The 12039-nt window shown below is 43.7% G+C and overlaps 2 protein-coding genes across 4 annotated transcripts in view; one reads left to right on the top strand and one right to left on the bottom strand.

The window, feature by feature from the left end:
- The first annotated feature begins 413 nt into the window (after positions 1 to 413).
- Positions 414 to 8955, top strand: DDIAS (DNA damage induced apoptosis suppressor). 2 transcript variants are annotated; one of them, XM_042810493.1, is made up of 6 exons: positions 414 to 517; positions 1136 to 1264; positions 2605 to 2766; positions 3993 to 4110; positions 5946 to 6347; positions 6438 to 8955. In XM_042810493.1, exons 2-6 carry the CDS (start codon positions 1152 to 1154, stop codon positions 8484 to 8486), a joined length of 2844 nt encoding a protein of 947 aa, XP_042666427.1. In that variant the 5' UTR covers positions 414 to 517; positions 1136 to 1151; the 3' UTR covers positions 8487 to 8955. The 2 variants fall into 2 exon arrangements, with proteins under 2 accessions (XP_042666427.1, XP_042666346.1); XM_042810412.1 differs by having other exon boundaries at positions 5946 to 8955.
- Positions 8956 to 10433: 1478 nt separating this feature from the next.
- The window catches only part of RAB30 (RAB30, member RAS oncogene family), a 47069-nt gene continuing 45463 nt past the window's right edge, over positions 10434 to 12039 (bottom strand). For both annotated transcript variants that reach the window (XR_006167398.1, XR_006167414.1), the window contains exon 6: positions 10434 to 10967. The gene's annotated coding sequence lies outside the window, so the exon portion shown is untranslated. The remainder of the gene's footprint in view (positions 10968 to 12039) is intronic.

Here is a 12039-nt window from a genome sequence, read left to right as displayed (position 1 = left end):
CTCCCCTGAGCCCCGGCACGGGGCACTCTAAGGGGGGGGGGCCTGAAGGGGATGGGTTACGGTCTCGCACGTGGTGAGCGGGCGCTAAGCGATCCGGGCTTCCGATTGGTTACCGGTTGCGGTTAATTCGCGCGCTCTCTCGCGGTTGGTTGACTGAGGTGGCAGGCGTGACAGGAGAAGTTTGGGCACTGTGAGAAGACAGCGATTGGCTGCTTGGAGCACGTGATCCGCCCTCTGATCGGCATGCCCGCTCCCATTTGCGGATGAGCTCCTCGTTCGTGAAGTGGAGCGGCCCTGTGATTGGATGAGCGCCGCATCGCCCCGCCCCTAGCAACGGCCCTTACCAACCAACCACTTCCGTCTTCCGGGTTTTCCTCCGAGTTCGGGCAGCGCGGAGCAGCTCCGTGCGAGGCTGCAGCACGGGCACAGCGCTCGCATTCTGGCCTTCGTTTTCCGTGCCTCCCTGAGGGCTGCCGGGGTGGCGGCGCAGCCCTCGTTCCAGTGACACAGCCCTAAGGTAAACACGGCAGCGTAAAGTCTGTAGGCGTGTGTTCGTTCCTGCACGGCAGAGGGCAGCAGACGCTGCTGGATGCGTGGCAGGTGGGGGTGTTGTCCGTGTGGCTCTGAAGGGATCCCCTCGTATAACCCGTGGGGACGCGTAAATGCTGCACTCCATCTCAGGGTGTAAGAAGCAAAGGAAGCTCAACTGTGTTTGACACTTGAGTCTTCTTCCATGTAAGCCACGTTGTCTTGAACGGATCTGGAGTTGCATCATAGCCAGTATCATAAAGAGCATCATTAAAGCAAGAGCTGCCCTGGGGAACAGCTGAGCAGCATTTCTTTTATAGGGCTTATGGTCTTTATGTGGCCTTTCTTTCTTTTTTTTTTTTAAAGTCTAATGATTTAGCTGGAACATTATATACATTTCCTGAATGTTTGCTTCTTATTATGTATCTTCATCTCTTTTGAAGGGTTAAGGCTGGGGGTACGTGTCTGAACGGGGATGCTGTTCACAAAGATCTTTGTTTCCCGAGGGTTGCCTTTCAAAGCGTTGGGAAAACCCAGTTAAAAGCAGTCTGTATTAACATCTCAGAACATGAGAACTCAATGAGCCGTTTTGGCTTCCCTGTTTCAGGTGATCCAGCGAGCACATGAGTAGTGCAAGACGACTCTTGGCTGCCTCTGTAATTTCCGTCCAGAACTCTTGCTTCATCTACCCTGCTTGTCAGAGCTGCTTGTCGAGGCTGATCCTGGACTCCAGGAGGTATGTCCTGTATCCCATGTGCCCTGTTAACAGTCAGAGAGGCCTGGGAAGTCTCAGGTCTGAACAATACGTTACCAATAATTGAACAATCAAAGAAATCAATGATAAGTAGCATGAATATCTGAAATTAGCACTACATGGGTTTCTTTGTATTCCTGCAGCAGTTTGGAGATGGTTATGCATCAGGATTCCATTGTGTTAAGTGCCATGCAATACTGAAAGGCAGTGTAGGAGAGTGAATGATGTGTGTTAATAGCTTCCAACTGCATCCTTTGCAGCTCAGTTCTTCTGTGCTGTTCCTAGGTTAGAAGGCATTACCTGAAAGCCTCTGTAAGTCAAATCCTACCTTTTATTTCTTGTTCTGTATGTTCAATGTGTTGTCCAGTCTTCTAAAACACTTCTGCTTATTGTGTGTCCAGAAACATGCAAGCTTTCATTTTTTTCCCCGCTGTTATGTCAAATTAATGATGCATAGAGGAGGAATAAATCAGTGAATATCAGCACAAAATGAAAGGAGCTGGCTGTGCAAAGTAAGAATATCTATTGATTTACATGCTGAAGGTGAACATGCAACTGAGCTGTTTCCTTGTAATCTATTTAAACCTAGGTTTTACACTAAAGCTATAGAAAGAATTCCAGAAGAGGACAAAACAGAGACAGATGCTAAGGAATCCATAGTGACTCCCCAGAGGTCATTCTGAGCCCACTGTGTCTCTGTATTGACATCAGGCTAACATTTAATCCGTAAAAGAAGCTATAGGGATTCTGTAGTAACACAGGCCCCTTAATGAGCTAATGGCAATATTCACAGAATCACAGCATGGCCAGGGTTGGGAGGGATCTCAAGGATCACAAATCTCCAACCTCCCTGCCACGTGCAGGGCCACCAACCTCCACATTTAATACTAGACCAGGCTGCCCAGGGCCCCATCCAATCTGGCCTTGAACACCTCCAGGAACGGGGCATCACAGCCTCTCTGTGCAGCTGTTCCAGCACCTCACCACTTTAAAGAACTTCCCCCTGACATCCAACCTAAATCTTCCCTCCTTCAACTTCAAATCGTTTCCCCTTGTCCTGCTGTTATCTACCCTTTCAAAGAGTTGACTCCCCTCCTGTTTGTAGGCTCCCTTTAGGTACTGAATTAGTTATTGAATTTAGGTATTAAATATTAATGCCTCAAAGGATAAAGACTGAGAAAAAAAATCCTGAAATTTGTAATGGAATATTTGACCCAATATTTCACCGGTACTTACAAGTGCAGATAAGTTCTTATCTCAGCAGTGACTAACAGAAGTTCGTGTATTCAGTCTTCTTTTATTCTTTCACTCTTTTCTGGTAGGTTTAACTGTCTTAAATGTGGCTGCACAGGTGAAGCTGAAGAAGCAGGCTACAGATACAGACTGTCCCTAAAGATTGCTGACACAAATGATTTGTTTGACATTACTGTGTTTGGAAGTTGCTTAGATCCATTCTTTGGCGTCACTGCAGGAAATCTGCAGAGGTAAGGAATTAATTGCTTTTAGCTATACAGCTGCTGCTTTTTCTTCAGTCGAAAAGCATTTAAGATGAGCATGGATGATGGGGAGGTGAGTAGGAAGAAGCTGCTGAAGTGCTTCCTGCCAGCATTTCCCAGGTACCAGTCACCTTGAGAAAGTGCTCAAGTTTGGTTTCCTCCTGAAAGCATTTTGAGATGGATTACTTCTATGTAAAAGATCCTCTACTGACCTATTGAAGACAACTTAAGTTTCACAGTTTGATTGGTTGGGCTTCTTGCTTGGGTGCTGCCTCCTAAATTTGACAATATGGAGTTTCCTTCATCAAAAGTAAATTGCCTTTTCCAGGGAGATAAACATAATTTTTCCTCAAGTTTTCAGAAGAAAACTCTTCTGGTAAACATAGAGCTTTAGGGTTGTTATTGTTGTTTCTTTCTTGTTGATTTGGTTTACAGTTTGGATTAAGAAAAAGGTGTAAAGCTCGTTGTATCAGAGAAAAAAACAGGTATTCCTTATGCAATGAGGGACTTCTAAGAAAAGCTGTTTATCCTTAGAGCCTGACCACCCACATTACAAGACTTTCTGATATTGAAACTTGCAGTAAGATACTCAGATAGATTCACTGCTTGTTTCTGTATGTTCTTTCCCATTGACTCTTGTTATCACTTGGTCACAGATTAATACTTTTTAATTCTGATATTAATATAATTAATATTTCGATGGTTGCCATTTCATGCTAGATTGCTGCTCTACCATGAGCACCAAAACTATTTGCATATCTTAATATAGATGCTGCCATCTCTGTAAATGTGTAGGCAGAAAGGATGTACAAGAAATAGCAGCATATATGACAGCACTGTAATACATAAATCATAGAATCATAGAATGACCAAGGTTGGAAAAGACCTCCAAGATCATCCAGTCCAGCCATCCACCTGTCACCCACATTTCCCCATTAAACCATGTCCCTTAGTGCAGTTGTGCTGACACAAAAATTGGAGACACACGAGGAGCACTCAAAAGTTGCATGTATAATAAACCATAACAGCGGTTTTACTTTATTTCATCGCAGTAGATGAAATGAACTGAACAGTTTTTAGGCTCACAGTTGCCCGTTTCATTCTGTTCAGTTGATGCTAACACAGTAGCTACCTGCAGACCTACCTGTACTACAGCTGAACTGCTATGTAAGGCTTCCTCTGGTGCATTACTTCTCTGTGTGTTTTTACTCAAGGTGTATTCAAGATTTTAATCAGCTGTCAGGAGAAACAAACAAAGCTGCATCTCCAGCAGTGTTAGTTCAAGCAGTTGAAACCTGTTTCATTGGAAAAAGATTTATATTTGGAGTGAAGGTAATTTTTAATCCACGTTACTCTCTTGTATTGAGTTTTTCATTAGCTTTTATCCAACTGGAGCCATAAACAAGACATCTTTTTGGGTGTTGTTGTTCTGAGGAGAAAATGTGGGGCCTGGGTATGGGAATCACTCTGTAACTCCAGCTCCTGTGCCTGTCAGTAACACCTTGCAATCAGGATATTAGAAAAAAAAAAAAGAAGCAAAACAAAACGTGCAGTTCAAGCATAAAACAGATTTCTTTGTAAGCACTGCCTCACCTTTTCCATGCTGCATTGTCTCCTGGTTTCTAAAATGTAGGGAAATGCACGCATCACCTTGCAGCATTTTAACATTTCTGGATTTAAGTCTTCAAAAATGCTGATAAAGTACACTGCTCAGCATATGCATTTATGGTTTGTCCGTGTGTTTAACAGACTTGGGAATATTAGTTCTTAGTAATATTTACATGGGAGCTGTATTTTAAGTTCACTTCAAGTGGTGCTCTTGAGAGTTGTTCATATTATAAATCCTATCTGGCACAAGTGTTTTTCATCTCCAATGGTTGCAAGCCTGAGCTGAGATTCTTCTCCTGGCATGCATATGCAGTGGAAGTTCAAAGACCTTATGGCTTAAGTTTCTTACTGGAGCCTTCACTGCCTCTCTGCTTGATGCCTTTAAAGATGTGAGAAATAATTCTGCATATCAGTAGCCTTGTTGCTACTCATCTGCACACATGGCCTGAACACCTATGCTAAGGCCATTTGTTCAGCCTTTGGCTATAACATCTCTGTATCACGTTCAGTTGTGCATGTAGTTGCACTCTCCCAGATAAAAATTAGAAACAATATAATATACTGCTTTTGTTTTCATTTATATTGACTTCTAAGGCAAGTTTTACTTTTAAGCTTTACAACTAGAAGGGTGTTGTCCTTGGCTAACAGCCTTCAGCCTCGATCTTTGCACCCTGCAGTCAGGGAGTAGGAGGATGGCTGAATTTGAAGACAGCTTTCGTCTTCTCTGGCATTGCCAGACTTTGAGGGAGAGCTAGAAGGTGGTTTATCCTCTTCTCAAAACACTGGATCATTTTCTCTGATTTAAATGCCATTTTCCACCTCCACTATCTTTGGGGAGTGGAGCAGGTGATATAAGGAATTGCATCTTTGAAATACTCTGCTCCAAATAAACCTGAGGGAAAAAAGTTGTCATTGTTTTTTTTTCCATTTAATGGAATCACAGAATCACCGAGCTTGGAAAAGACCTCCAAGATCATCTGGTCCAACCATCCACCTACCACCAGTATTTCCCCACTAAACCGTGTCCCTTAGTACAACACCTAGATGTTTCTTGAATACCAGAGGTTGAGGTAGCACATATTGAATACCACGCTGGCTTTGCTAGCTGAGCTGCCAAGTCATGTACTTGGTACCAGAATGTTTTGCTTCAAGTGCTGTGCAGTGCCTCCTAGATAAAAGAAGAGCACAGGCATTAGCAGCTGTCACTGGCACAGAACTGCTCTGGAGGAAGCCCTGGAGCACCCACTGCCCTACCAGGAGGAGGAAAATTTCTGTGAAGTTCTTCCTTAGAATTTGTGGTCATTTTTCTAGCTCCAGAACTGCATAATTGCAGTGAGGAAAGTGCCTCATACTGTGATGCCCTTTATAGCCTTTGTCAGTACTTATTTCTCAGGGAGTTATGCTTTGTGTGACAGACTGTTTTGCTTTCCATTCCCTGCATTTCTGACTAAAAAGGGAGACCTACATTTAATCCTGACTTAGAAGACATGCCTTAATTATTTTTTCTGTCTTAAAACAAAGCACTATACTATTTTATTTTTTTTTCTTTCCTTCCTCAGGGTTTTGGAAGTGAAGATGGAGCGTGTTCTGCTGCCAGCAGCATCTTGCAAAACTGTTCCAGAATTAATAGAGGTACAAAAAACCTTACAGCTTGCCAGATCTTCCTGCCAAATGCTGCTGTTACTGGCTTTACTGTCATCAGCTACTTCCGTCGGCTCCTGCAGTCTGTGAAATTCAGGAACAATAATAACAGCTCATACTTACCTGATGCATCTTCAGCTCTGATAGATGAATCTGTCAGTGAACTCAGCAGCTTGTCTGTTTTGAGCAGAAACTCCTGTTTTGTTCAATCTAGTGGTAGAGAAAGTTTTTTAGGGTCCTGGCAGCAATCCTTCAGCCTGACTTCATCTGTTGCTTGGGTAACAGCAGAAGATTTTCCCTCTGTGGAAGTGAGAAAGCTGGTGAGTGAACAGCATGAAGAAGAGGGGAGGCCTGTGTCTGTAGAATCATGTAGTGTAAGCCTTAACAATCAAACTCTTTTGGATTCACAGTTTTGCAGCTCTTCAGTGAAGGAAGGGAATAAAGAAGAGGAAAATGAATTAAGTTCACAGCCTAGTCAAGCTGACAGAATCTCTGCCACTGATAAATTAGAGAGAATTTCTTCTTCAAAGACTGAGTGTTCACTTCAAAACAGTTCCCAGTTGTTAGAAAATCCCTTGGACTTTGGATCAAAAATCATTTACCCAAAGACTAATAGTGGAAATTATTCTTGCCAAGAAAAATCCCCGAAGTTGCTTTTTTATGGGAGACATACCTCAGCTTCTAATTGTGTAAATCTAACTGGAGCATCTCAGGCAGACTCAATGCTTTGGGATGAGCTCCCATTCTCAGAAAGCCTAAATGAATTTTTAGCCAGAATAGAATATAAGAGTTTTGTGACATCACCTAATCTTGACGTAGGTAAATGTGGCCTTCTTGAAAGCAGCAAGTTGAGTATAAATCATAACAAATCTCATCCCAGGCAAACCCCAGCAGCTGGTGCCTTACCTGAAGCATCAGGGAAGTTCTTGCCATCAGCAGAGAAAGACAGCTGGGAGAGCATATCATTTGCTTGTCTAAAGGCCAGTCCAAACCCTCTAAGTGATGAGGTGTTACAGCATAACTCTTTCAGTAGTGTTTTATGTTCAGATGACAAGGAATGTAGAGCGTCTTGCTTTATACCTCGCTCTCATCTACTTACTCCATCAAAGTCCCTGCAAGTAACATCTGAGACTTCTGCTTCCAAAAGAAGCAGACACTCCAAAGAAGCAAGTGCTAAAGTTTCAAAGTCAGCCTGTTCTTTTATCAGCCCACATTGTTCTGCTGAACATGAAGAAACTTGTTTACAGAGGAGCAAGAGAGCTACCTGTGTGCATTCTGTACAAGACAGCTGTTTATCTGGTAGTGAAAATAAAGAAAATTCTTCTTGTATACCAAACCAAATAAAAGATCTTACATTCACAGGGGCATGGGACTCTGGTCCAGCAACTCCCAGTGTTATAAGAAGGATATGTGGAAGGGAAATAAAACCATTGACAGAGCTACGTGAAAATGCTTTCAAAAGTATAAATAAGAGAGAGGTGATATGGAATGGGGGCTGCCCTGAAGGAAGCTACAATGCTTCTGCTGATCTCTTTGATGTGAATGCAGGTGAGGGAGCAAAAGCTGCAGAATCCTTAAATAAGTCAAGTAACTCTTTGATACAGGAAGATCCTTCAACAGAAAAGGTCACAACTCCCAAATTGGTGCTTTTTCCTGGAGATGTTTCCTGTAACAGTTCAAAGCAGACATCCTCCCTACATAGAACCCCGCTTGCTTTTCGTAAGCACAGCACACCAGTAACGTGCTCCTTTTATGATTCGGACTGCAATACATTTAGTGCTCAAGACTTTGTTCCTTATTCAGAGTCAACTCCTGTGGCAAAACCTCTCCAAAAACTGCGGCCTGCTGGGGAACACAGCCCTTCTGTCACTGTATTCACCTCTGAAAATCCCACTAAAATCCATTCCAAACGCAAGCGATCTAGATCTTCCTTTCAGAACACTCTGTTACAGCAGCTTACTGGCAGGAGAGTGAAACGTGAAAGGCTGAGCAGCAGTAAAGACATAGAAGGTAAGAGCTCTGTTCCACAGCAGTTCTGTAACAGCCAGTCACCTGCCAGTGTTGAGGAGTGGATCCCTCCATCTGCAAACAGGAGATTTAAACCAACTGCATCTTTGAGCATAAAACCAGTTAGCTGGCACTCACAATTGTCCTGTGAGCATGCTGACAGGAACCCTATTTCTGGAAGCAAAGAGAACAGTGAAAAAGACGTGTGCTTCAGGAGTGAGAGATTCAGCTCTGTGAATACAGCCACGGTTCTAGCAACTCCTGTGTCTGCAGGTATTGCCAAGGCTTTGTTTTTAAGTGACACAGTCCTGGAAAGCTGTTCTTCTTCAGAAGGAAAGAATCTCAGCTCACGTGCAAATTATTCAAGGGTTTCAATGGAAGGGGCAACAGGCTGGTCTCCTGAGTTGTTCTTCCAAGCACAGAGCCCTATTTTCCATAAGTCAAAACAGTAAAAAAAGGATATTTCTATGCTGTGTTACTGTGTTTTGGGAGGACTGAGTTGGATGAAAGAACTATTTGAAAACAGTTGTATCGTTTATATACTTTTTGGCATATGTCTTCTTAAGATTAATGATATTTATTGCAGAGCTTTGCACAATGCAGATGAGGAGAAGAGAATTCTGTAGTTACTTTATTTTGTTGCTAATCAACTATGAACAATGCAATAAAGACTTATGTAAATGTGTGAGTCTCATTTTTTTCAAGTTTGGGTGTAGATGAGGTGTTTTTCAGCATCCACTCTTCCTCAAAAGAGTGAGGAAATGTAGCCTGTCTGGAAATGGCCAATGAATTTATATCTTATGTGGAAGAAATGAAGGGAAAGAAAGCATTACTGCTATCACTCAGCACAGGGAAGGCACTGCTGAAAGAGTTTTTAAGAGATTGGTATCCTAAGCAATAAATTATATGCTTAAAACTACAGCCTCCTGCATGATATATGATATCTCTGGCTCTTTAAATGCTTGCTTGTGATGAACTGGACAAACACCCACTTTACCACGGGGGTCTGATCTTAGTGGAGTGATATGCCGGATCTGATGCATCTAGCACTAAACCACTGCCAGAACTTCTGCTTTGTGTACTGACAGCGCCTTGGCATGAAATGTTTCACCCAGCATGACTTTGTTTCTTCAGTGGTAAATATATCCCCGTATTACGGTAAGCAATAGCTTTGGTACAAGCTGATATGATTTAATTGGGGGGGGGGGAGAGAGAGGGGAGGAAATGAAATACAGCACGTTCAACTCTGAAGGCAATGAAACTGAAAAAATACCCAGCAAATACCAAGTCCATGGTTGATTCCCTAAGATTAGAAAGCCATAAATCAAGACTAGAATTTCAGATAGAACTGTCTCTAAGATACCGCTGAAACGAATGCAGAGCTGTCAGAGCCTACTGTTTTATGCAGGAGGGCTGCACACCAGTGAGGCCAAAAAGTCCCAAGTGTGTCAGACCCTGGGCAGAGGTGCTCTGGAGGGAGGATCTATATGCATGAAGATGGAGCATTTCTCCCCCTGTGCAGGTTGTTCTCTTGTTGTTGGAAGCCTTTGTATTCCTCCTGCGTTTCCAGTTCCTACCTAGAAGCTTGCAGCAACTTTTCTCTCTCCAAATACCTTTTCTTGTTTTATTGCTTCCTTGTGAAACACGGAGCAGATGGCCCAGCACTCATGCCGGCCATTTACTAAGGAGAGACCTTCAAAGTCAGTGGAAGAGGCAATAAAAGACACATGGTGGCTTCAAGCTTCACAGCTCATTTCTCAGTGCAAATGTGAGCAGAAGGGAGACATCTGATCCACAGGATGAGTCTGAGTGCAAACGTTGTATGCTGACCAAAAGGCTGAAGGCTTAAAGTGGAAGGTGTGCTCAGTGGGGGTTCTCTCCACCCAAGAAAGGCTGATTATGAGGGAAGTCCAGCTGTGGGCATGAAAAGAGCAAGGTGAGGGCTGAAGAACTAGCATTACAAACCGAGCGAAATACTAGGACAAAGAACATCAGCCAGCTCAAACGTGGCCTCCATCCATGCAAACCCAGGAGTTGGACCAGCAGCCCGTTTGCAATGACTCCAGGTATGGATGCTCCCTCTGCCGAACACCACCCTCTAGTGACTGCCATGGGCATTTCTTTGGTGTATCCAACGCCGCTGCGAACGCTCTGACTGTGAACACATTCCTTGCTGCTGCTCTAGTGCAAAGGGACATCGCTCCCATGGATGACAGCTGTACCTTTGCCCTTGCTGTGAGTACTGCGGGGTGCTGAACTCGAGCAGAATCCTCAGCGGTTGTAGATCTGAATTAAATCACATCCTAAAGGGAATCATTTTGTCTCGTATCTATGTTAAAAGCAACTTTGCAGATCAAAGCTAACAAAAATCAATCAAATCAGATACTTAAAACACCAGCTGGAAAGGATTAAACATTTATTTACATAGAGATACAGATGTCAGCGATTTCTAAGTATAAAAAGGACATTACAAATAAACATGAAGCGTCATACATTCATCATCATAGTCATCCAAAATACATTCCTTTCTCAACCCCACTGTACCACACTTGACAACAGGAACTTGGAAATAAATGGACAGGTTCAATGCTTCTGACAGGCCACTATTCCCAGTTTGGCGACCTCCAACACCTCCCCTCCCCAAAGGCAGTGCTGTCCCAGCGACCCAACATCAAGGGCCTGAATGAGAGCAGCTCATTCTCTCTACTGAAATGGTTGTGCTTGATCAGCAAGAAGTGTGTCCGCTCCTCATCCTTCTGGCCACATGTTCAGGGCGTTTGAGCAATCAGGGCTCTTGCTAGAATTCTGTACATTGTGCTAAATTCACAATTGTTGGGGGAAAAGACAGCGGGTCATTGCAAGACAGCCAAATGTGTGGGAAAAGCTCCAGCCCAGGAAATTCCTTTAATGCTGTGATTTCACTGGCATGGAAGCTGCAAACAAAATGCAGCTTTTAGGGCTTCAGCAGGCTTCTGAACTACAATTCAAGCTGCAGATGATGGTATAAAATGTATTTTGTTCACGGTGTAAAAAGAATTAAGTGCTCCAGGATTGATTTGGTAGTAATCAACACTGAGAGCAATGCAGTTTTTCTTTTATGGAAGTGAAAACACCTTGATAAGTTCACTAAGAATTATCATAGCTTTTCAGGAAAGGAAAAACGTTTTAGACTTAAAAAGCCAAACGTGAGGCAGAGTACGGAGAACTTGTCAGTTCGGTTACATGACAAAGGGAAACAAGCCAGGAAACAGAAAATTAAAATGCCTACTCAACATATTAATGGATTCAAAGCAGATCTGGGTGAGTCTTTCTGTTCAGATCAAAGGCAGCTGGGGAAAAAACCCTCATAATCTGCAAATTCACAGAAGAGCCGAATGTGCGGAGCAGAACAGAGTTAAGTGGGAATAAAAGCAGAGCAGAAAGAGGCCCGTCCTGCACTGACAGCTGAGTGACTGCAGCTGCTCCCATCCCAGCAGGCTGAGTTATTTGTTTTTCTTTTGTAAACAGCTGTGGGGAATGAAAGGGATGTGACATAGCTGCGGCGCATCTCATTATGCTGAAAACTGCACATTGCAAACTATTCCTCTAGAATCCAGAGAGTGAGAGAGGCTCAAAGCCAGCAAGCAACGAGCACCACATCTCCTCCCTGCTCTCATTAGGTGGCCTTTTTTCCCCCAGAATGTTGGCTTAAGGAGCTGTTTTTCCCTCCAGCGCTCCGTTTGAATTCATGTGACACCAGAGCCCTTGATCACATCCTCTGAAAGGGTAAGAGTACTTATAGAGAAATGAACATCCCGAGGTGAGAGGGCCCCATGTGGATCACAAAGCCCAACTGCTGGCTCCATGCAGGACCACCCAATATCCAGACCCAATGTCTGAGAGCACGGTGCAGTGCTCCCTGAGCTCCGGCAGCTCGGGGCTGTGCCCACAGCCCTGGGCAGGCTGTTCCATGCCCACCACCCTGTGGTGCAGACCCTTTCCCTCACCCCCAGCTGCCCTCCCCTG

The sequence above is a fragment of the Centrocercus urophasianus genome, unplaced genomic scaffold (assembly GCF_019232065.1).
Source record: "Centrocercus urophasianus isolate 14NV4802_14NV808 unplaced genomic scaffold, USGS_Curo_1.0 seq_1, whole genome shotgun sequence".
In the NCBI taxonomy this organism is placed as follows: Eukaryota; Metazoa; Chordata; class Aves; order Galliformes; family Phasianidae; genus Centrocercus; species Centrocercus urophasianus.
The sequence above is the reverse complement of the archived record's forward strand: the minus strand, read 5'-3'. Positions and strand labels throughout refer to the sequence as shown.

What these genes read in the sequence shown, in the direction of transcription:
- DDIAS (XM_042810412.1), top strand. Translation starts at nt 1,152, where the DNA reads ATGAGTAGTGCAAGACGACTCTTGGCTGCCTCTGTAATTTCCGTCCAG. An exon ending in ACTGCAGGAAATCTGCAGAG is followed by an intron (nt 2,767 to 3,992) that starts GTAAGGAATTAA and finishes TTTTTACTCAAG; the next exon opens with GTGTATTCAAGATTTTAATC. An exon ending in GATTTATATTTGGAGTGAAG is followed by an intron (nt 4,111 to 5,945) that starts GTAATTTTTAAT and finishes TTCCTTCCTCAG; the next exon opens with GGTTTTGGAAGTGAAGATGG.